Raw genomic sequence first — 26,224 nt, forward strand, 5'->3', positions numbered from 1 at the left:
AAAGCAAGGCAATCTAGTAACAGTCGAATAAAGATGGGATCCAGTTAGCTGGTGTGATAAGTTTAACTGAACCCTAATGCAAATAAGTTGGTCACTTATTAATGTCGACTTAATGGGTAATTAAGTCAATAAGTTAATTAATTAAGTTAATAAACTATGTCTCTCGCACAATCATTGAGATACTATCATTTCACGATTGAAGGCGATGGAATTCTTCGGGAGTACGATTTTGCAATATTGTTGAAATTCTTAAAATGCCTCTACAAGGATTTTATATTGACTTGTAAAAAATTGTTTTATATATCTATATATATATATATATGTTTCATATTCAGAGTTCCTCAATATGTTTTAAACAGACTTGATAAATGGATGGAGAAATTACTCATTTGTCAAAGTTTTAATTCATTAAAAAATGTACATCTAGGTATTCTTTACACAGGGAGAATTGAATAGGAGATATAACTTATTCATAATCATAGCATTTGTTGTTGAGTTGAAAAATATGCTTTATACTTGGAGCAGAAAGCAAGTAAATAGTAAAACACATACATTTCTTAAGATTGAATTTAAAATTTGAAAAAGTTCATGTATCTATCGATAGTTTTATTGATACAGTATATAATAATAAGTAGGAAATATCACATATTTGTGTACCTCGCTCTGTACATCAATTTCACATTTTCCTTAAACATCATAATTTTATTTACTATTTGATTTGGACATGATTTCCCATCTACAATTACTAAAGCAAAAGAACAGAAGAAACAATGCACGTGACATGACTACAACGATTATTTTGCAGGGGATTTGATTTAAGATTAGCTCCCTTGTTTTACAGCGATCACAGTGTTAACATCCTAGAACATTTAGAACAAAATATAAGATAGAAATAATCCCCACAACAGAAATTACCTCTTTGCATCGTGAAAATGTCTATATAAGTCTACAATCATTTTCAACATCATATGTCACTGTATCTGTCATTTATTTATCCTACCTATACAAACTGATATATTATTTTGAAAAGTATCCTTAGCTACAAAATTCCAATACCATTTTTTTCAGACAAGTTAAAATATTACAATATTCCTTATTTCTTTGAAAGCTTGTCATACGTCTGTCAATACATCATAAGGAATGACAATGGAAATATAAAATAAAATATCAATAATAAAACTTACAATCTCTTCTCAAAATTTTTTTTGTACTTTTTTGTTCTGAAAAAGAGATGTTTTTTCAGATAGTAATACAAAGTTATTTTCAACTCTCTGTTCAATATTAACAATAATACAAGTCCATTTTTAATATATTACGCTTCTATAACCGGTCAACCAGTTGCGTTAATTGGTCCTGAGCTGACATTGCCCCTAAATCTTGATCTCCCTGTTGGCCTAACGTTGGGTTTGCAGCAGGACTTTGTAACTGATTCATGCCCGCAGCTTGTGCTATCATGCTCTGGTCAGTTTGCATGGCATCGGGGCCAACACCGCCAGGGTGTGGTGAATGTGTTTGTGATGCGGGGTGGGGAGATTGCTGTGCAGAATGCGTCCTTGGCGAAGGCACCGGTTGAGATTGCGGCCTCGGTGGAGGATTCGGAGACCGCACCTGCCCCAGTGAATTCGCTGCGGTGGCCATTGTTTGGGGCGACCTGACTTGTTGCATAACTTGTTGGGGCGATCGACCCCCTATCATTGGTTGTTGATTTGGCACCATACCCTTTGTCTGATTTTGCATTTGCTGATTTTGTATCATTTGGATATGAAGATTATTGGTACCTTGCATGTTAACATTGTTACTTTGTTGCTGCTGCTGCTGCTGTTGTTGCTGTTGGTGCTGTAACTGTTGCTGCAACATGAGCAGTTGCTGCTGCTGTTGGTTGCGTCTTTGTTGCAGCTGTGCTTGGTTAAATTGATTCATTTGATTGCTTTGTTGAGCCTGCATCTGTTGTGCTTGCATTTGTTGCATCTGAGGTTGCATCTGTGGCTGCTGCATCTGCTGTGCCTGAATCTGGTTCTGTTGAGTTAACCTAGCCTGCAACAACCTCTGCTGCTGCTGTTGTCGCAACCACTGTTGTTGCCTCTGCTGCTGTTGCTGCTGCTGTTGTTGCTGCTGTTGCACTTGTTGCTGTTGTACTTGTTGTGGGAATTGTTGTTGACCTGGTTGTTGCTGTGGCATGTTTTGTTGTTGCTGTTGTTGCTGTTGTTGATTTTGCTGAGACCTCTTTATAAAAGCTGCCATAAGCAATGGATTGGATTTCAGGAGGGTCATCACTTGTTTTTGTTGTTGAGGTGATGAAGGTGATTTTAAAGTTTGAAGAAGTTGCTGCAAAAGTTGCGGTGAAAAACCGGGTCGTTGTTGAATACCAGCCCCTGGCATGTTAGGCTGCATTGCACCTCCTAGACGTACATTTGGCGAATTCTGAATAGCTTGCATGGTCTGCATACCAGCCATGTTTGGATTAGGCATGTGTTGTTGCCAGTCCATTTGCATCATTGGATTCGGTGCAGCTTGGTTCTTCATTGCAAGCTGTTGCTGCATGGTAAACTGCATTGGTTGTTGCGGTTGCTGCTGCTGCTGTTGAGGAGGTGGTTGTTGTTGTGGAGTAGTCATCTGCGACATGTGACCACCAAGTTGATTTTGCATCGGTTTCCCTGTCGACCTCATTGCGTTGGGAAATCGCATAGAACCTCTAGCTGCTGCTTCCTGTACTTCGTGAGCAGCCCTGATTGCACCAACTGGCGGAACCAGTTGGGGTTTCATACCAGGCTGCGGAGTCATGCTTGAGTGTTGCGATTGTTCTTGGTGAGTAATTGCAGGCGTTGGTTTTGATGCCACCTCTTGGCTGGATTGCATGCCACCTGGCGATGGTTTCGGAACCTGTGGTTGGCTAGACACTCCAGCAGGGGCAGTTTGTTGCTGCATAGCAGCCATACGACGGCGCAACATTTGCGCTTGCTCAAGTCTCTGTTGCAACTGTTGCTGCCGTAATTTGTGCTTAATATTCACACAGAATGGCACAGGGCATTTCTGCTCAGAACAATGTTTTGCATGGTAACAACACAGCGCAATAAGCTGTTTGCATATCGGACAGCCTCCATTCGTTTTCCTTTTGCAGCTTTTTGTATGTTGCACAACTCGCTTCATTTTCTGGCAACTTGCCATTCGACAATTAGCGTCGCGACACTGGCAAGCATGAACCAATGATTGGATACATCGACGAATAGACTCTTTTCGTGCATCCTGTGGGTTTCGCATACCACCTTTTCCTCCATCCACATCAATTTCAAGACCCCATTTCTCCATTTTGTGTTCATGTCCAAGTCTTTGGTAACAAGGTACACACAGATCATAATCCTGTAAAAGAAATATAGTGTTTTAAGTACGCACTACTGGCAATATTGATGAAAGAAATCCTATTCAAAAAACGTCAATCAATACATTTTTTTTTCTTGCCAAAAACTTCAACCTGACATGACAATTGGAAAGGAAAAGAGAAGAGCACCAGACCAAAGGGAAACGAGATAGGAATCATATATTTAGACGAAACATCTGTAATATACATTAATATCATACAGTAACCTCTATGTTTGGACATAAGGGAAATCTCTATTACTGGGACACCCCAATTCAGGAGACATCTCTATTACTGGGACACCCCAATTCAGGAGACATCTCTATTACTGGGACACCCCAATTCAGGAGACATCTCTATTACTGGGACACCCCAATTCAGGAGACATCTCTATTACTGGGAATAGAGGACAGGGGACATCGTTATTAAGGGGACACCCCTATTTGGGAGAAATATATATTAGGGGACATCTCTATTCAGGGACATCACTATTCAGAGGACATAACGATTCAGGGGGCATCTCTATTCAGGTACATCACTATTCAGAGGACATAACGATTCAGGGGGCATCTCTATTAAGAGGACACTTTCCTGTGAAATGAACATGGGGATATATATATATTTCAAAAGGTGTCTAATATATATTGTATACCCATTTTAAAAAGAAATTCCATAAAACAAAAATACTACTCACATCACAAACCAGACAATGATATCTTGTTTCCACATGATTTCTACAATCATTACAGGTATATACAAACTTCTCTTGTCCTTGATTGTGTAGCTCTACGAGCATCACCATTGTTGAGTTTTTAGCTCTCCGTAACGATGAGAATTCAAGGTGCTTTTCCCTAGCTAACGTTAAGAAAGCATCACGCCCGTCCATCAAATCACAACTAATAAAGCTATCTGGATCTTGTATAGGCTCAGTGTTCTGGCAGGGATTATCACAGAGACGAATCACAAAGAAAACCTGCAGATTAAACATTTAGAAGGTAATGTTTGTGTTTTAAATATCCAGACCATATGTATTTAGTTAGTAACAGCGAGCTACACAGTGCTCTGATAGGTTATTAGTTAATTACCCTTCAACTCTCATATAAAAAACATCATACCCGCAAGTTCATCACATACTTCCAACTGAAATCGTTGGCAATGTTTCAAATTTACTATCGTAAACACGTTATTAAAGGAAATGATGATAATATGTACATCCGTAGATACATAAGTAACTGCAAGGTTACAAACTTAAAAATTATCTTTATTTTTGTAAATGGTAGTGTTCACAACATTCTGTTATTCGTTCAGTATGACTCAAGATAAATAGCAACGACAAAATAATTCTACTGCAGTTCCTTTAATGACTGCCGATGTATTTAATTGTAAGCCAAAAACAGATGTTTAATATATTGATGCTACTGCAATACCCTTTTGAGCATACACTACCCATGATTTTTGGTTTATTTATGGACCACATCAAAATGATTCTACTGCAGTAAACACATTATTTTACTGCAACAATGTATGAATTTAGTTTGTTTTAATCATGTTTATGAGGGAGTCATTAAACAGTATTTATGGACCACATCAAAATGATTCTACTGCAGTAAATACATTATTTTACTGCAACAATGTATGAATATGGTTTGTTTCAATCATGTTTATGAGGGAGTCATTAAACAGTATACAGTAGTAGTTACTGCAGTAGTGTAATTGTGAATTGAATCCAAAATGTGTATTTATTAATGACTCATTTTGACAAACCTATTTTTTATTTTAAATATAATGATTTTGTTTTATTATAAATTATATGATTATACTATATTCAATTGTATGTTTATATATAGAACTCACACTTGTATCCAGTGGCCGTATTCACCAATCTCACTTAGGGAAATCCTTAGGATTTAAGGGAAATATCTCACTTAAGTTTGATTGGTGAATACGGCCACTGGACTTTATAATACAAAATATTTGTACAGAAATATATTTTATTGATGTGTATTGTATTTGATGAATAAAGATATTGATTGATTGACTCTGTCTACACTATCAAGGTTTATGTGACAAAAAAATGTGATGTGCCCATATATGGACATATTTTTAAAATTTTTATACAACTTCTCACTAAATCTGTTAGTGAAGGATCTTGACCAACAGGAGATAAACGTATCACACTTTTTTTTGTCGTCAAACTAGCTTGATAGTGTAGACCAGGCTTAAGACTCAAACTCACCTCTTTATGCTTTTCCATAGTAGTGAAGAGTTTCTGAGACAGGTCGCTTCCCTGGTTAGGAAAATTGCTCTTTTTGTTGTTCTTGGTCCTAGGATTGTTTTTGTTCTTCTTGGCTTTCTTCTGGTTCTTTTGATTCTTCTGGTTCTTCTTGTTCCCCGTTTGACTCTGCAATAATGACAACTTACAAATATATATTTCCAAATTATAGTAGTGAACTAAATTTAAACACATAAGACATAATCAAATAGCAGGGCACTCAAGAACACAAGAATACATTATAGAGATATTATGATTTGTTGTTTGTGGGTGTAGCAGTGTCTGGCTGGTCAATGGAAAGGGCTTCAAACAGCTATCTCATTGCTAGCTACCATATTGTAAGTGCTTCATAAGTTGTGATAAAGCTTTCATTGGGCTTCAAAATTCCATCTTATTGGCTTATCGTGGCTTACCATATTTAAAGAGATTGTTTCATGGGTTGGATATATTTTAAACTTTGATCGGCTTCAAACTGCTGTCTCATTGGCTGATCTACAGCATGGGTTGGATGCATTTAAGCTATCAAACCTTTGACCTTTACAGGAATTGGGGAATAAAGATCATTTTTACCTCATCAACGGCCGCACTGGCAGCTGCTGCAGCCTCCGCTGCCTTCTGCCGTTCCTCCTCTTCTTGATCCAGCTCTTTGATGCTCTCTTCAAGGACATTTGGCCAGAAATCTCCTTCAAAATATGGCAATTGGTTGGCATGTGTCAATCCATCATCTAATGCAGACTTTAAAATATCCTATACGCAACAAAGAAAAAAAGGAATGGTAAAATCTTATGGTAGCACTTTAAACAATCCACTACATCTTTCAGGAAGAGTAGAGGCTATAGGTCATTGTGGAATAATAAGCGTCACTTTTGGACGCTGTATGACACAAGGGTTAAAGTTGTTGTTAGTGTTGTTCACACCTGTGCAAAATTCAGCCCATTAGGTTGCAAATTAGGCTAATCTCCTATATTTACATTTTTATTAAAGTTATAAGAATTATGTAATACAAATATAAAGATGCAAAAATGTGTATCATTGTTGTCAGTCTTTAGAAATATTGGTGACTTTCACGTCAACTTTGACATGATTACATCCTTTGAGACGTCGCGCATGCGCCAAGTCGTCTTCCTCATTCACTAGCTGGCTTGACGGTTAGGTGACTCTGATGCCGCCATCTTTATATAGTCGTCAAAAGCAGTCAACTTGGTGGGAACGCATCACAGGTTTTTGTGTCCGCGTTCACATGATCTAATGGTGTTAATTCCAATAACAAGGTTTTACTACTGTACACATTGATCTCTACAGTCTAAAATAAGAACTTTTCAATTACCTTGTAGTCTATGACCACTTTGTCTTGAATGGCTTTATCCAACATTTTCTTGTACCATTCTTGCAGCCTCTTGGGTTTTGGAATCTTCTGTTCCGTTGGATGGCAATGGAAGATGTAATCATCCCCTTCACTGGGAGGGCACGCCCAAATATGCGCCCATTCATACCTAACATATCAGTATCAATAGTTATGTATAACACAAAATTAAGCAATGAATTAGATTACGCTTTTTGAGTTAAGCTCTGTCTACACTATCAAACTAGTTTGACAAAAAAAGTGTGATGTGCCCAAATATGGTAGTGATCCATGTCCATATGGGCACATCACATATTTTTGTCACATAAAGTTTTATAGTGAGCTTTAAGTTTATATAGCAAATATAAAATTGCCTGTTAGGTTGACTACTGGTGAGTTAAAAAATTCAATGTAGCCATATAAAATTTCTAAAAATGTACTTTATCGCAAATAACGTTCGCAGTGCATGATGGGAAGGAATTGGGAGCAACAGCACCACCACCAGTATAATAAGTTGTTATTATACTGGTGGCACTGTTTTTCCAAATTCCTTCTCATCATACATCATGAACGCTCTGTGTGATTATTCTTTTGCAATTGAATTGTTACACATACCAATGTGTTTTATAGCATGTTGTGATGTTAATATCTTTAATTTAATCCTTTGAATTCTACTTACCCTATACACTTAACATATTCCAGATATCCTATAAGGATTTCATGATATACTGCCGTTCTATAAGCACGAGGTTGGAAGAAATGTACACTATCTAAATAGGCAATATAAACTCTCCTGTAACATAAAAAAATATCAAGGAATACAGGTTATGAAATGTACACTATATAAGTAGGCAATATAAACTCTCCTGTAACATAAAAAAATATCAAGGAATATAGGTTAAGAAATGTACACTATATAAGTAGGTAATATAAAATACAACAAAAGCATTGAATACACACATGCAATGGAATAAGAAATTGTGATTTTAATTAATAATTTTAGTCCACATGTCTTATATTATATTTTGCAATGTAAGCCTAGGCTACACTAACAAATTCTTGTCTGCATTTTGCTAGTGTAGACATCTACATACTGGAACTGGTCTTTACACTAGAGTGGAGCTGTGGCTTGGTGGTTATGATGCTTGGCTACCAATCTAAGGGTCCTGGGTTCAAGTCCTGTCATATGTCAGGGTTTTTTTCTCATGACAATTTACAACTCCACTCCCAAAGACTTAATAATAAGTCTTTGTTTATGTAGAGCATCTTGTGTATATGTTTGTCTTGTGAAATTATTAAATAGTTTATCCATCCTGTAATTGGCGGGTTACTCGCTGATGAGTATAAAATAAAATAAAAAATCTTTGGAAATCTTCTTACAGTTTGACTATTTCCACATCTTTTCATCAAAGGGGTGTCCTACTATAAATATATTTTAATTTCTTCATAAATAAATGTTATTTATTTAAATAATACCCTCTTTAATGAGGGTGGCCTATTCAGTCCCAGTGAAAGACATTATCATTAGGGGCCTCGATAAAAAAAAAAAAAAAACAAACATATAAATATCTCATAAAAAACTTTTAGATTTTCAGGTCGACTATGTCCTTTTAACACGATTACATGTGTCAGGTTGTTGTACTTTAAAAGTGAAAATCGTTAACATTGTTGATGGATAAAAATAAACTAGAGCAATAAATTGTTTGAGTTGAAGTTGATATCAACAGTAAGTGAATATGAATGAAACATACCGACTGTTCGGTTGCGGACAGTCTGCACCATATTCTTGTACGTGCATTCCAAAGAAACACACGTCAACACCATCTATCTCTTCAAATGCAAACAATGCTTTGGCACGGTAAGGGAAATCTGTGGGAAACTCTCCTGTATCACAAAACCTGTAAACAACAAGAAATATCAATTAATCAATCACTCAACACATAACTGATTACTAGCGACATATCTGGGATGACACAAGGAACGAGTTTAGTCATAGATAAACATGGCCAGGTCAGGATGTAAACCACTAGGGAGAGTGCACAACCACCAGTCGAAAATCACAGAAAGAAATAAATAAAACATTTTGTGTTTTGCTAAATTGAGTACTATCAGATATGGATTATTAGTTATTAGTTTTCTTGACATGTCGACAACTGTTCAGGTGGTCAATGCTTAAAGGCCAGGTGCGGGCAAAAAATTTCTATTGATCATACATTCCAATAATTATCGATCTATAGTTTTCCCTATGTTTCATAATTTTTGGGATTTTATTTGTGTTACATGAGCTTGTTGAAAATAAGCACTTTCATATCAGTGGGGGGATAGTCAAATTACACAGTAAAATCTTTATTCTTTTGTACACAAATTTTGTAAATAGAGAGGCATTTTAAAAAGCTATGAAAAAATAAATGGTGTGGTAAAAAATGTTATCAGATGACTAAATATAGGTAATATAACTTGAATATTACATTTCTAATATTTTTATTCAACTTCAGATTTTTATTTTCATGCTATAGTAAAAATTATCCACTGTATATCCACCATCTTTTTTCACTGTCTAGGGAGTCACCAGACATGTTATTACATTAGGTTAACTACCTAACTACTGAAATAAAGTCTTCCTGGTTTTTTTGGAAGAATTTTGCCAAATTTGTATTTGACCATATTAAGGGAAATTCATGTTTTTTCGTCTCGATTTCTGTTACAAATATTTGGTTTATGTACAATTAACCAAATATTATATTTAAAATTCATGCCTGTACCTGAGCTTTAAAGTAATTTTTACTTATTTTGATATCCTTTCACACATTGTCTTCTTTTTTCTATATATATCTGTTCTTTTTTGTTTAATGTGTGGAAAATAAATAAATGAAACAAACAGGGCCACCTTAAATGATCACAATAGGTTCAAGGCACTCATTGGCTATAATAGTACTGGTGGTAGCAAAAAGGACGGAGTGCATCTTACAGAAAGAGTAGAGGGTTACCCCAAGTAAGCCCCGTCGTAAATCGCTTCAGCAGGCTAATAACTCCACCATCATATCCCAAAGATTTGCTTTCCTAGAGGATTAACTATCAGATAACTAACTGTATTATAATATTATAGTATTTTATCCAAATTATTCAAAATGTTTTATAGAAACCTCATCATTTTACAGATTATTTTAAAGTTAAAACTACTTTGTAATACTTGCCTGGATTTCATTCCAGGTTTAATTTCAACCATCTTGTCGGAGCTGGACAATACTCTGATAGAAACTTCACCTGCTCCTGAACAGTGTGTCCGTAGATATTTATTAACCCTAGTTTCAAGATGTAAACCTAATTTTGTCGTTGCCAACTCTGTGAAGAAATGGAAAGAAATTTGTTAAATCAATGATGGCAAATTCAAATCAGTCGATTTGTTTGTTGACAATTATTTTAAGCTATTGAATGAGGCAATCATTGATATACAGATATTACTACTAGGCTCTAGATCTATCTTTTGTGTACAGTCGACCTTCTCATTTACACACTTCTCAATTACGAACTTTCTATTTTACGAACGCCGTTCAAACGATGACATCATCAGTTAAAACTTTACATACCTACTAATTTATTATCTTCTTAGTTTATTAAACTATCCCAAAACAATTATTTTCGTAAATAAAGCAAAGGTTATTACAAACGATCCACGTATTCTATTTATTTCTAGTTTAAAAGTTGTCTAGGCTTAGGCCGTTTAGTCTAGGCCCAAGCTAGTGGTTAGGAGATCATCATCCCCACTGCTGGAGTGCATGGCGAGAACCTTGCACATGTTTTTGAAAAAACCAAAGATTTATTGCGAACTGCAAAAAGGCTAGCTACGATGACCATACTATAAATTTAGTTTGGTTTGTGCATGTTTTTACGATATAAATAAACACTTGACTCTTATTTATTAACATTTTAAAACTTTGTTGTCAGTCGCCGCATAGCCATTTCTCTGGGAATTCCATTTTACTTGCTGCTGTTTATCCACCACCACACATACATAGTAGCTTCAAAATGTAATATATTTGCGGTCCAGAACGGATATGATATTATTACTTCAAGAACATGTTCGTAAATTACAGTTTGTATCAAAATATGCAATAATAAAAAGTAAACGATGGAATTTTTGTACAGCGATGTGTGTAACAAAACAAAAAGCAGAAATATCAATCTTTTTGGCTAGAATTGTTTTATACTGTATTTTGAATACTGTTTGTTCTTTTACTGTACTATTCACATTAAGTTTTACATAGGGCATTTGTTTGGACATGTTCTTACCACTGATTTTAATAGAGTGCGCTTTTTTCCGAACCTTCTGATTTACAAACTTTTTCATTTATGAACGCCTCTCAGACCAAGGGGTACGTAAATGAGGTCGACTGTATTAGCAGTTATTTGGTTGGGTGCCTTGACGTAGGTTTTAACAATGCCAAAAAGTCTGTTAGAGGTTCTAGAAATTTAGTTTCAACCACAACATAGCTAGCTATTAATTAACATTTTAAGGACAAAATATAAAAAAAAAAGTAGTAACACACTGTTTTTCAATTTTGTTTTCTGAGTATATCATTCTTAATTAAACGATTGACTTACTTTTGGCAACAAACTTGTGTTCTTTCTTTTTGACTGATTTTGCTTTTTTACAGTTTTCACACACAAAACTAATAAAGGAAAAATTACAACATTAACCACAGTTTCTGTAAATAGTAATAAAAATATATATATATATTTCCAGTATTATAAATGACATAATATTGATATAAATAGAATGTTTAACTAACTTTCTTGCAGGTGCCATTTTGTGGCCAACTTTTATGCAGTTTCCACTTTGTAACTAACTTTCTCGCAGGTGACATTTTGTGGCCAACTTCCTTGCAGGTGCCATTTTGTGGCCAACTTTTACGCAGGTTCCATTTTGTTGATAACTTTTACACAGGTTTCATTTTGTAACTTACTTTCTCGCAGGTGCCATTTATGGCCAACTTTCTTGCAGGTGCCATTTTTTGACCACCTTTCAAGCAGGTGCCATTTTGTGGCCAACTTTTACGCAGATTTCATTTTGTAACTAACTTTCTCGCAGGTACTACTTTGTGACCAACTTTCTAGCAGGAGCCATTTTGTGGCCAACTTTCTAGCAGGCACCATTTTAGAACCACCTTTCTAACAAGTTGCGTAAATCAACCACTTACCCCTCAGGCCAGATTGTGTCGTTGTGCAGCACACAGATTTGATGTAACATCCTTCCACACTCCATACATTCAACAAATCTAAAATGGAAAAACAAACAAAAAATTAACAATCAAACAACAATGAAGATTTTGTTTTCATTTTTCAAGTAATTTATTCAACACAGTCATCAGCAAAATGCAAATTTATAATCTGAAGATGTCCTGTCACGCAAAAACATGAGCAATGAAGAGTAACAAAATCAGACTTTGAATAGGTTATTTTGTAATTTTAATAAAGTTAATCACTTCTGTAGGAAAAAATGTTTTCACTTATAAAATGACAAACTAAACTGTATAAACCTATTGGCTGGCAGCCAATTTGAATATTTTTTTGATTAAAATTGGTAAATATATATTTTTTTTATCATCCAATTATTTGTATGAGTGTTATGTGACATTGAAATGGCATATTCAACAAAAGAATGTCTAAGTTTTCTGTGATTTTATCTTATTGTATTTCTTAATTCTTATTGTATTCTTTCCTGCCTTTTGTATCTTTTAAACGTGTATAAATAACATGATGTATACTTACGGTTCAGGATCTAGGGCATCGTTCTTCATTTTAACAAACTGGTCCTTCTTTATGCTCCTAAAACAAGTAGTGTTAACAATTTAAATATTTATTGACAATCAGGCACCTGGGCTTTCAAGTACAGTATACTGTATCATTTTCAAGTTAGATGTGCCATGTAGACAAAAAGAATTACAACAATGGACAATACCATTGTAAAGCTCTGTCTACACGATCAAATTAGTTTAACAAAAAAGTGTGACATGTCCAAATATGGGCACATCAAAATTTGATAGTGTAGAAAGGGGGAAATTTTATTTAATTGATAAGAATACAAAATTGGGAGTAGGTTGCTACCACCAAAGATCAAAGCCGTTATAATTCCCTAGGGAAATTATTTGTTTTTTGTCTGACGTCAACAGATTACACAGAAATCCAATGACATCGTTGGGTTTGAACAGGTCTTCAGATCCATTAGCTGAGCACTATTCAGCCAAGAAGAACTGGCATAAAAAAATCGTTAATATAACCTACAAATATGACCTCTGACATCGGGAACAAACAGCATGAATTCAGATCGCGTCAGGCTTTTCTATTTGGATACTGCTAGCCTTTAGTATCCGTTTGTGAACATAGCCTCACAGACTGTACATTATTTAAGCGAAGCACTTGGTGGATATGTGAACTTGCACAATTTCTTATTATTATTCCAGTTTTAGTTGGTTGACTTCAGGAGGAACATTTCATTCATCAAATGCTTAATTATTGTTGTGAAATTTTTTATAAGCAGATAAAATTCAAACAGAATCATTTTTTTTAAAGCTGCCAACTATCTATTCCTATTTAAGAAATAAGCTATAGCCGCGAAAATCGATGTACGATTCCAGCGATTTCTTTTTGAATGGGTAATCATCAACAATTCTATTTTTTGACATATATGGTGGTATGATACTGGCGTGACAACAAGGCAATACATGAGCATACAGATATGTACAAATAACTATATGCAATAGACATTTTCAGAACTAATTACCCATTTATTCAATGTTAAAGTTATAATTTATGTCATATCAAAGGGCAGTATAATCTTTAGGTTATGGGAACTTCAGTTTGTCTGCCCTCCTCCTGTGTGTCGTTTATATCTATATATTTTGTCATGTTGTGTATTTAGGAGGAAATAAATATATTATTACTATTTATACTTTAAGTCAAAGTTCACAAATAGACAGGAGACAAGAAGAAAAACTTACGTTTGTTGTAGTTGCGTTGGATCGTCCCCTAACGACACATGATCTGTAGCAATGTCAGCAAAGCACTTCTCACAGAAATGGTATCTGTCAGAGAGAATGCCAATACCAGATGAGCTAAGATTGATGAAGAATGTGAAGAAGCAACAGCACGATGATGATGATGATAACAGCATCAGTCAACGAGGAAAGACACGTACGCGGTGGCGGACATGTGATAAAATGCGTAGCCCACATGCAAGGTGAGATATACACAAGCACGGAGAAATGAAGGAGAAAAAAAAAACGGGAAAACGATGCAGTAACAGTGCGTTAACTATTATGGTTACTAACCAACAGAAATGACGTATGCATGCAATGGAGATGCTAGGCCTTTATAATGAGATGGGCTGACAGACATTGTTACTGGCAAACCCTCTCTTTAAATAAATTTGTTAATGATTTTAAATTTTAAAATAATCAAATTAATTTTAATAATTGAAATAAAAATGATCAATAGCAGTTTACAAAAAAAAAGCAGAAAAAGCAAATTTGTTAAAGATTAATAAAGAAAACAAAACATTATTTGTATGAATTGTGATTAATAAGAAATTTGATATATTTTTGAAAATGTTAATTAGGTCGAGTGGTAGGCAAAAAAAACCACTCCAATCCATAGTAAAATATATTAACAGCAAATAAAATGTAGAAATTGTTTTGTTAGTAAAATATAGCCATACATGATAAAAGCCAGGCATTCCACAATATTTATAAAATAAGTTTTAATTTATGTAATACATTATTATAAAACGTCATTCAATTATTTCATAGTAATGAAAAGAACATAGTTGCCAAAAGTTCAGAAAAATAGTAAATGCAATACTGTACTGATTCAGATATATTCCCAGGGTACAAAAAAAATCAATCGAGAATCACTTTCATGCAAAATTAGGCGTTTATTCCAAACAATGTTAGGACGTTTCAAATAAATTTGGTATATTCATCCCCAAAATTACATAATGGAATAAATGTTATATTTCGAAGTGATCAATGACCCACTGGTTGACTGCTTGCTTGTTTCCTGCCCTCTGGTTCCCTGCCCTCTGGTTCCCTGCCCTCTGGTTCCCTGCCCTCTGGTTCCCTGCCCTCTGGTTCTCTGCCCACTGGTTCCCTGCCCTCTGGTTCTCTGCCCTGTGTTTCCCTTCCCTTCGGTTCCCTACCCACTGGTTTCCATGCGGATTATACCTGAATCAGTACACTAATGACAAAGCATATTAGGAAATGAAGCTATCATAGTTCAGAAAGAAAACACATTAAGATTAATTAACATGAAACTAATAGTGGAACCCTTGAATTATAAAAGAATTAAAAATGTAATCTAAACATATTTTTTTAAGATTTTCCACATGACATGACTTCAATACACTAAAACAATATTTATTGTACTAGTTATGGGTGGGAGTGAACATAATTCAGTGGTTCTATGGTTACAATAACTAGTTATGGGTGGGAGTGAACATAATTCAGTGGTTCTATGGTTACAATAACTAGTTATGGGTGGGAGTGAACTTAATTCAGTGGTTCTATGGTTACAATAACTAGTTATGGGTGGGAGTGAAAATAATTCAGTGGTTCTATGGTTACAATAACTAGTTATGGGTGGGAGTGAACTTAATTCAGTGGTTCTATGGTTACAATAACTAGTTATGGGTGGGAGTGAACATAATTCAGTGGTTCTATGGTTACAATAACTAGTTATGGGTGGGAGTGAACATAATTCAGTGGTTCTATGGTTACAATAACTAGTTATGGGTGGGAGTGAACTTAATTCAGTGGTTCTATGGTTACAATAACTAGTTATGGGTGGGAGTGAACTTAATTCAGTGGTTCTATGGTTACAATAACTAGTTATAGGTGGGAGTGAACTTAATTCAGTGGTTCTATGATTACAATAACTAGTTATTGGTGGGAGTGAACATAATTCAGTGGTTCTATGGTTACAATAACTAGTTATGGGTGGGAGTGAACTTAATTCAGTGGTTCTATGGTTACAATAACTAGTTATGGGTGGGAGTGAACTTAATTCAGTGGTTCTATGGTTACAATAACTAGTTATGGGTGGGAGTGAAAATAATTCAGTGGTTCTATGGTTACAATAACTAGTTATGGGTGGGAGTGAACTTAATTCAGTGGTTCTATGGTTACAATAACTAGTTATGGGTGGGAGTGAACATAATTCAGTGGTTCTATGGTTACAATAACTAGTTATGGGTGGGAGTGAACTTAATTCAGTGGTTCTATGGTTACAATAACTAGTTATGGGTGGGAGTGAACATAATTCAGTGGTTCTATGCTTCTAAAATGATAATAGTTTCCTTAACTTACCTATTTTGATATGTAAAATATGTTGCATCTCTGGAAATAGTGCAGAGTTGTTTTCCAAAGCAACAGAGTACTTGAGGATGAAAAACATGCTGTGGAGAGAATACAAAAATTAAAAATGAATAATTACCAAGAATCAACGCCACATTAGTTTTATATTATTATTCTCTCATAAACTGTAAATTCTGAGAATTTGACTCAAACATAGACTTTTCCTAAGCTCAAATGGTTCCACAATTATTAAATCATTAAAAAAATCATCATTTTTTTGTCATTTATATTTTCACTTGGCTTTAACCTCGTGGAAATATAAATTTCATCTTTCACCTCATGAAATAATTTGTACCATTTCACTCATAAGCATTCATTATTTGTATAATATATACCATGATATTCTATTGTACAGAAGACAGTTCCATGAAAATAACCTTAGGTAATATCAAAACGGTATTTTCTATTGCATTTGTGGGCATTTTCTATAAAGTTCTTTCATCACTGTACCTTAGTACCACAACAAAAGCCTAGCTTCTTCATGACTGGCGTAATCTCTTGCTCAAACACTTCTCCCAGCTTAGCACAGTACTTGTAAACTCTCGAGGTTTTACGGTTGTAAAGCCAAGCGTTTTCGAACATAAGCCAAACATCATTCACATATTGCCACGGGTCCGTGTACTGTCCGGTGTCAAGCCTCCTCTTAATCGTTGATAGATCCATTGGACGCTTTACTATATCAAAATAGTCCTGCAGAAAAAATGTTATTATATTTATTATCCTACTAGGAAACAAATGCAATATTATTCAAATAAACTATAATATAAAATCAATTTCGAAATTTACCGGAATCTGGAGAAACTTTGGATCAACAGGCTGTCGGAAGGGAAGCGATTCGGGATCTTGTCTAAATAACTTTTCTAACGTTGGCATCAACGCTTGTCGTAGTTCATCAGGTTTAAACTCTGCAGAAAAAAATAAGGGAAAAAACCATCTTTATTTATAAATGCACAATATAGAACAGAAATAGCTTCTTATACAAAAACCATACAGTGAATTTACAACTTTTTTTTTATAACATTATGTTATATTTATCTACAGAAAATTGTTCCTTTTTCCCATAAAATTACCATGTTTTAAATTGGATGGGTTAAAGGTGAATATTACATAGCCTATGTAAATACGCTAACGTACGCTAACGTGATTGGTTGAAACTGCATCACATGACTACCGCTGCGAGGATCGTAAATCGTATATATCCTCGAGAATGATGATATTGACTGTGTAATTTTCGCGTAATTATCGTGTCCCCTGTCATTAAACATATAGATTCTCGAGTACGATGATATTGACTGTGTAATTTTCGTGTGCCAACACTCGCGTTGCCGATAAATAAACAAAAGTCATCAACTCGATCTTGAACTCGGGTGGAATTGTCACTCCATCGCTTCAACCGCTGCGCCACGGAAGTTGCTTGAAGAAATTAATAATCTAAACTATTTAAACTATGCATACATAGCGCCCTCATTTGTTACAAGTCCACCCTAAATGTGATGAAACACCGTTTGTGATTGGTCAATACTCACGGTAGTAATCTAGTACGCGCTGAACATCCGGTGATTCGGCTCCTCGAAGATCGAGAAGAAGACGAATTGTTTATTCGGCCTACCTGATTATAATATTATTATTTTTAATAGGCTTATTGATGGAAATTCTTCCGTTTATTTAAACGACCTAGGCCTAAGTGAATATTTTATTGCCAAGGAATCATTAATTAGTAATTATCTGTATATTATTCTTCGCAAGGTAAGGTGTCTAGGCAGGCTTGTTTAAATACAATACAAATACTATAGGAGGCCTAGCCTAGCTTCACCCAACCCAGCAGACTTGTTCTTGGCTATATAATATAACAGATATTGCCTTTTATATCGGTTAAATATAAGATTTGACATCCCCTCGGGAATGATATTAAGTTCTCGGGGAATATATATTTCCCTCAGCTGGCGCTTCGGGAAATATATATTCCCTCGAACTTAATATCATTCCCTCGGGGATGTCAAATCTTATATTTAACCTCTAAGCAGTCAATATCTGTATAATAATTATAGCGTCCAATAATGTGCAAATAGCCCTCAATTATATCATATCAGACAATTTGTACAAACCTTTCTTGTTTCGTGGAGCTTTAGGTGTTGTAGACGTACCAGGCTCGACTTTCATCACAGCCTTAGTATCAACTGAGTTAACCTCTGGTGAAGCAGAGGTTGTTGCAGACGCTGCAGTAGCATTGCCCTTCCCACCCGTTGCTCCGCCACTATTAGCCTTCGAGGGGGCAGGCGTGTCAGTTTCCATTTTAACGCCCGTCATGCTCATGGTACAGCTATCCGACGTAGTGGTACCGGGTTCGGTTTTAATTTGAACGATGTTGGCCTTGGAATCCTGTGACATGCTACTACTAAGGAACGGTTTATCACCGGTGTCGTTAGGAAGGTTTGCGTCAGCTACTGAAGGTGGGTTGCTTTTGCCTCGTGATAGCCCTTCTGACTTGCCATCTGTTGATACTGTTGTCTCAGAGCCCTATACAATAAAACAACATTATTATCATATCAATTCAAAGTCTTTGTACTGTATTTGAATTCATTTGTCATGTTTTTGGGGGACAATACACATTTAAAGGCCAAGTGCGGGCAAAAAATTTCTATTGATCATACATTCCAATAATTATCGATCTTTAGTTTCCCCTATGTTTCATAATTTTTTGGATTTTATTTGTGTTACACGAGCTTGTTGAAAATAAGCACTTTCTTATCAGTGGGGGGATAGTTCAAATTACACAATAAAATCTCTAATCTTTTGTACACAAATTTTGTAAATAGAGAGGCAATTTAAAAAGCTATGAAAAATAAACGGTGTGGTAAAAAATGTAGGTAATATAACTTGAATATTACATTTCTGATATTTTTATTCAACTTCAGATTTTTATTTTCATGCTATAGCAAAAGTTATCCACTGTATATCCACCATCTTTTTTCCCCGTCTAGGGAGTCTATCAGACATGTTATTACATTAGGTTAACTACCTAACTACTGAAAAAAAGTCTTCCTGGTTTTTATTGAAGAATTATGCCAAATTTTGTATTTGACCATATTAAGGGAAATTCTTGTTTTTTGTCTCGATTTCTGTTACAAATATTTGATTTATGTACAATTAACCAAATATTATATTTAAAATTCATGCCTGTACCTGAGCTTTAAGAATAAGATCATGCTGTGTTACAAAACTTTCTTACTAAACAAACATGAAAAATGAAGATTAATAAAAACAGACATTTTGCAGTTTTAATAAAGTTATTCACTTCTGTAAAAAAAAAAACAACAAAAATATTTCACTTAGAAATACAAAGGAAACGTTTAATTTTAAACAAAAATTTTTTCTTTAAATTACATTTTTTCAGGTAAATAATTTTTTTTTTCTATCTTGTTTTCTGTCAACATTCCATAAAAATCACAGTGGACATTATATGGTATAGCTGGACTCTATTTTATTTCAGAGTATACAAGCACATTGTGCCAACTTGACCTATAGCAGGTCAACTCTCAAGCCAGCTTTCCACTAGCCAAATTTGTTTGTGTGAATCAAAAGGGTCAACTTATACGCAAGTGAATTTATATTTTCATCTCCAAATCCCTATCTGCAACAAATTCTAGATTCTTGAGTTTTTTTTTGCAGTGAAATTAGTATTTGGGATAGTTTCTACTTTTTACAAAGCGAAAACAAATTATACAACCAATCAGATTCAGGAATTGAGTTATGATGCATTCTCATGTATGGAAAGATAGCGTTTGTTATTCACACAAAAAAAAATCTAGTGGAAAACAGGCTTTATAAAATAACCATGAACTTACAATATTATCAATGTTAACTCCAGATGAAAGTGCATTTGGCATCATTTTACCATCACTTTGCATGGAACTTTTACCACCTTTGTCTCCTACTCCTCCACCTTTACTAGCACCAGCATTACCAAGTTGAGGAGGAGCAGATATAGGTAATGCATTGTGGGATGAGCCCACACTACTTTGAGACATGGTTGGAGATGGTATAGGTTGATTAGGGAGGCTATTGTTGCCTTGAATTGGCATCTGTCACAAAGAAAATATACATATAATTAGATGCCTAAACACATAATAATGTACATTCATGATAAACAGTCAACAGTCACAGTAACAGACTGGCCTGCTGAATTTTTCTAGTTTTTATCAGTGAATAATAATTATAATAAGTAATTGTAATCTTATAGCCACTTTTTATCTATGACTATTTTGTGTTGTTGTAGTGTTGGTGCAATTTTTAAATCGACAAATAAATATTTTATTTTTATAATTTTTTGACAAATAAAACATATATTTCTTTGTTTGTTTAACAGGAAAGAATTCCCTTAATAGGGCGACACAAAATAGGGGTTAAACTGTATTTTAAAAAACCCAAACAAAAACAGAGTAAAGCTCACCACTGGCTGACTGATGTTATTTTGAGTTGCTGTTTGGCTTGGTGATGTCATGGGGGGTTGCATCTGGGGTCTAGGTGGGGGCATTGACATTGGACTTGTGAGGCCTGGTTGTCCCATTTGAGGTATCTGTGGGAAGTTGGCAAACGGATTTGGATTTGCTTGAGTAGATGGCGGCGTGTTCATACGTGTTGGCGCCATCACACCAGGAACTCCAGGGGCTTGTCCAGGCAAAGCAGTTGGACCATCTGAAATTATGAAACACACAAATTATATATTTTATGCAGTGATTAAAAGTGAAAGCATTTTTTATAATATACAAAAAATAAGCCACGTTGTGATACAGTAACTCATGGACTGAGGTTTATGTATTGAATATTGAAAATAGTAAAATATGAATTTTTTTCTCATAGACACAAATAATATTCTAGACACTTACTGAGCATGGGCATTCTGTTCGAAAGCGTGTGCGAGGAAGAAAGCATTTTCGCCGTAGCTTGCATGGAAGGCACCTGAGATGGTGTAGGTTGAGGTGAGCCAGTCGCACTCTGGTCCTGTATTCGTTTCATTCGTTTTTCTTCTAATTCTTTTTGAATTTTATAGATTTTCTCCGCAAGAAGATGATAATATTCTTCCTGTTGGGATATAAATAGTAATGTTGTGATTTCAATTCATGTCACCAGTGTTATACTAAAGTTTAACAGTGTTTTTGGATACTTGTGACTTGTTTTATTTGATAAAATTGTCAGTATTATATCCAAAAACATGAAAAATAAAATAGGCCATTTTGGATATCAATAAAATTATTCACGTAACTGGAAAAAAAAACCAACAAAATAATTTTTTTTTTATAAAGACAAACTAAACAGTTACATTAACCAGAAACCAGGAAAACAAATTATGGGATATTAGGTCAATAATTTTTTTTTTTTGATCTTTGGTCAAGTTTAATAATTATGTTTTAAAATTCTTATTCAGGGGGAAAATATATCTTTACTACAAAAATTCGTCACAACTGAATTAGAATAACACTTACCCTACTACTAGCTGTCTCGTACATATCTTTCTCCACCTTGCGTGCATATGCTACTAAATTTGCCATACGCCTATCTCTAACAGCTGCGGGATCAGGGGAGGGGAATATTGCTTGAACTCTGCAAAGTAGAAACATTGATAATAAAACAGTAGCACTTTATATAAGTGTAACATTACTAAAAATCTCAAATGTAATTTCCTTTACACTAGTTGTAAACAAAATAAAGAATGTAAAATGATCTGATGCAAGTTTTAGATAATTCTCTTAGACAAGTTCTTTGATATCATAGGCTATTTTTCATTCGATAGCCATCAGGTTACCCCATGTCTGGGACCATCTTCCCAGACCGTTATCAGATGCTGCAGTCCTAGAAAGCCCATCAGCCTTCATTAGAAAAGTTCACATTCATTTTGATTCGCTTTAACTGTATTTTGTTTTTATGTCTTTTTTATGTGTAAACTGACTTTAGGGTTGGGACAACCGGCTCAGCTACAGTGATTAAGTTCACTTAGGTTGACCCCGGTCTCCCCAATTTCAGTTTTTTGTTGTTGTTATGTATATATTAAAATAGACCGAATAAATAATGAAATGAAATAGGCCATAAGCCTAACCTAAAAACAATACAGGATCACATATGATACATATGAAACGCTATGATACTGAGGCAATGTTATATGTGAACAGTACTGTACAGTAAATTGGCTGATTTTTGTATATTGTTTATAAAATTCTATATTTCATTTACATTTATCTTTTTATTTCGGAATAACATGGTGACATAAATATTATATCCATAGCAAAAGAGAGAAAAAAAAATCTTAATCTAACAGCTCATAGAACAAAAACAAAGATATGTAAATATATAAAGTCAATGCAACAAAGCATTCCATTGTATATAAAACTTACAACTTATGAACCAAGTGATTACGGAGATCCTGGGTGACGTGGCTGTGCCACGGCTGTGATTTCGCCGCTGCAATTGATGCAAGATTCGTTGAACCACCTAAAAGATCATCTGTAAATCAAAACAAAAGAAGTATAAAGACAAAGAATTTAATTATCAAAAATTAATGTATGCAATAGCATAGTCATAACAAAACATTATTTCTATTGTTGAAATGTCTCTGTGCGACAACTAAAAATAAATAGTCAACCCTCCAAATACAAACATTTCTCTTTCCCCCACCCGCAAATTCAAACTCTTCTAAACTCTCTTCTAAAAAAAGATTCTAAATTATTTGTTACCATTAAAACATATTTGGAATCCCCAATTTTTTGGAGCAAGTCCAAGGGTTGTTTGGTAATAGAGTGAATTATCATGAACACTTTTATAGTGCACATTTCTAAGACATTAATCACAACTACCATCATAACATTGGTTTAGATCACTGGGTAAATTCTTCCACATTTTAGGCACAGATAAAGAATTGACTGAATTGTAAAATCATAGGTCATTTATTTTAACTGGTGGCCATGACTTAAAGATTCTTTGCAATCTTCTTATGGTGACCTACCACACACTGTATTACTACATATACTTATATCTTTCAATTATTTGTCTTACTTTGTATTAAAATGTGTGTAACCAATAAAACAAACTAACAAACACACTACAAAATAACTTTTTATTCAACTTACTTGAAGTCATGCCGGTGTGTTTCAATCCTAGTCGATCCAATGTCCTTGCAATATCTTGCGACAATGCTGGATTTGGGTTCATATGAGTAGCCAACGCAGACGGCGGTGGATTAGGTCCCATAGCAGGGTTACCTGCAGCCTGCTTTAACAACAGGGCAGCTATAAACAAATAACAAATAAATATATATATATAATATATTTTACGTTAAACAAAAAAACAGTCAGCTATCTTTAAGACACCTTCAATATAAAGATCATTGTAACAATAAATAAGTTTTAAAAAGAGAAAATAATTGAATGCCTATATCAACTAAATGCAAAATTGTGTTTATTACAACACGTTCTCCACACATATAAAAACATAATAATAATATTAATAATAAAAAACAAGTTCGAGGCAAAAAGTGAAAACAATGTATGTGTGGAAGAAAACTTGATACCAAGACTTCCAGAAATAAATATTGGGCACTTCAAGAGATAATATAATGCTATTCTATAAACAAACAACATAATAAAAAAAAAATGGGGAAAGGAGAAAAGGAGGAGAAATTAAGCTTTGTCTACATTACCAAACTATGTGACAAAAAAATGTGATGTGTCCATAAATGGACACGATGATGTCATCACTTTATTTTTCAAACTAGTTTGATAGTGTAGATAGAGCTTTATACTTGAATATAAAAAAAAACATCAAATGGTTTCATAAGGTACACTGTTCTAGGAATTAGACTGTAAACATTAATGTACTGTACAATGCTGTGGACATTTAATGAAACACGTAATCTATCTGAATTAAAATTACCTTGAGTTCTTGATCTGTCGGAGGCGTTCTTTAAAGGCAAACATACAGGACAGTCACTACGAGTACAATTCTTCCAATGTGAGATTATTTGACGTGATGATGCGCAGTGAGGTACTACAAAAAAGAAAACAAGATTACTAATAGATGTGTTCTCATTAAAATAAGACAATAGTTGTATGGCAATAAACAGGGTAGTTAGGTACACTACACCGTGTGTTTCCAAAAAAAAAAAAAATGTTGAATGTTTCTACAAACGAAATTTTAATTTAATTACCTTGTAAATTTATTTTTACACTTAATATAATTTATGTAATTTATTTGATGCACTGTTTGTCTTGTAATTGTGATGTATTAATTATGTAAAGCGCCTTTGAACATGATTATTCATGAAAAAGGCGCTATAGAAATGTGGTATTATTATTATTATTATGTAAAGTTTAGGCTAAAATATATATGTTGCGTGTGAACTAAACCTAAACCAGACTCATTACAGTAGTTCACACTGGACAAGGAAAGAACTATAGGTGTTTGCACTATAACAATAAAGATAGGTAAAATCTAATTAGGCCAACAACAAAATTCTAATAAAACAATTAACTACATTTTAAAAATAAAATCAAGGATACACCCTACTTATTATCTCATTTAGAAAAATGAGTTTTATACCTTAGTTAGAGAAATTAATTAACAATTATAATTAGGTTACAAAGTAGAGTCAATAGCATTAATGTCCATGTGTGTCATGCTTGAATGAACTTACCAATACAGTGAGATTTAAATTCAATAGAAAATCAAACCGCCTTACAAGTTACAAACACAAAAACAAGGATACAATTAATTAGTATTCAGACTCTTCTACTTCAAAGATACCAATACAATCAAAATTAAGACACAAGCTAAAGAGATCGACACCCAACATTTCTTTGTTCTCAAAATTATTAGATATCCTGAAAATATGTTGTTTTTTAAAATTGCTTTGTGCGTATATTATAAGCAGTTTTGTAGATGTTTTTCTAATAATATATTTTTAATATATTTTGCAGTTATAAATAATTAATTTGTACTCTCTTGGTACTCTTCTAGAATTTAATGCTTTTGGATAACATTATTTATCAATTTTTTAACATTGATTTACCAACCTTTAATAATTATAATTACTGTATTTGAATTAGAAGAATGTTTTATTCTTGTTTTTTTAAATGAAAGAACTACCATCAATTATTTGATTTAGTGATTTTATATAAGTATAAGTTTTAAAATTGAGGGTTAAAAAAATCATCAGCCATTCTTGATGTGATAATCCCTATTATTGTAGCACAAACAAAGCTATACTAGGATTGGGCTGAATTTTAACCAGAATACCGGGGTAACCCACTTCCCATTACAAAAGATGCCTTAGGTTCTTTACAGTGAAGAACTCTGAATAAAAAACATTGAATTGAATATGCCATTTTGTACAAAGTTATTAACTTCCACAGAAATAAAAAGTGGATAAAAAATAAATCTAAACAGAGAGCTATTGTCTGATAGAACGGACTTGACCAACTTTTTTTTTCCAATCCCATGTAAACAAAAATGAATGACAATTATTTTACATTAAAATGGTCCGTCCAACAAAGCATTTAAAAAATATATAAAATAATATAAATTTATAATTGATTTAAATTGAACGGAAACATGTCCGTTCTCATTGCTATTACAACATTCTACACATGATTTGTCCACATGTAAACAAATATTTTTCTTGTAGGTCTAAGCTTAAACAACACTACGGTAGTTTGTATAAATTCACATTGCTATTGATAATAACAATTTGCTCTTAAAGAAAGTGCAGCAAAGAACTATGCATTTTCTACTTCAGCTATTTCTATTGTAACCTTCAATAACAACAAATCAAAGGCCTTGACCTTGTTGACCTATTTTTG

The 26,224-nt window shown here is 34.1% G+C and overlaps 1 protein-coding gene across 2 annotated transcripts in view; it reads right to left on the bottom strand.

Moving 5' to 3' along the window:
* Nucleotides 1-393: 393 nt before the first annotated feature.
* The window catches only part of LOC140049613 (histone lysine acetyltransferase CREBBP-like), a 33,286-nt gene continuing 7,455 nt past the window's right edge, over nt 394-26,224 (bottom strand). The window contains exons 5-27 of one of the 2 annotated variants that reach the window (XM_072094547.1): nt 24,300-24,413; nt 23,498-23,656; nt 22,766-22,874; nt 21,860-21,977; nt 21,263-21,458; nt 20,827-21,071; nt 20,222-20,458; nt 18,482-18,893; nt 17,163-17,281; nt 16,827-17,066; nt 16,329-16,417; nt 13,968-14,051; nt 12,739-12,795; nt 12,168-12,245; nt 11,572-11,639; nt 10,164-10,311; nt 8,721-8,867; nt 7,649-7,762; nt 6,955-7,120; nt 6,198-6,374; nt 5,592-5,756; nt 4,050-4,328; nt 394-3,357 (exon numbers count right to left, since the gene is read on the bottom strand). In XM_072094547.1, the coding sequence (XP_071950648.1) occupies nt 1,321-3,357; nt 4,050-4,328; nt 5,592-5,756; nt 6,198-6,374; nt 6,955-7,120; nt 7,649-7,762; nt 8,721-8,867; nt 10,164-10,311; nt 11,572-11,639; nt 12,168-12,245; nt 12,739-12,795; nt 13,968-14,051; nt 16,329-16,417; nt 16,827-17,066; nt 17,163-17,281; nt 18,482-18,893; nt 20,222-20,458; nt 20,827-21,071; nt 21,263-21,458; nt 21,860-21,977; nt 22,766-22,874; nt 23,498-23,656; nt 24,300-24,413 (5,558 nt within the window). In that variant the 3' untranslated portion in view covers nt 394-1,320. Of the gene's footprint in view, nt 3,358-4,049; nt 4,329-5,591; nt 5,757-6,197; nt 6,375-6,954; nt 7,121-7,648; nt 7,763-8,720; nt 8,868-10,163; nt 10,312-11,571; nt 11,640-12,167; nt 12,246-12,738; nt 12,796-13,967; nt 14,082-16,328; nt 16,418-16,826; nt 17,067-17,162; nt 17,282-18,481; nt 18,894-20,221; nt 20,459-20,826; nt 21,072-21,262; nt 21,459-21,859; nt 21,978-22,765; nt 22,875-23,497; nt 23,657-24,299; nt 24,414-26,224 lie in introns of both variants that reach the window. The other variant, XM_072094546.1, reaches the window with a different exon arrangement.

This window comes from Antedon mediterranea, chromosome 5 (assembly GCF_964355755.1).
Source record: "Antedon mediterranea chromosome 5, ecAntMedi1.1, whole genome shotgun sequence".
NCBI lineage: Eukaryota > Metazoa > Echinodermata > Crinoidea > Comatulida > Antedonidae > Antedon > Antedon mediterranea.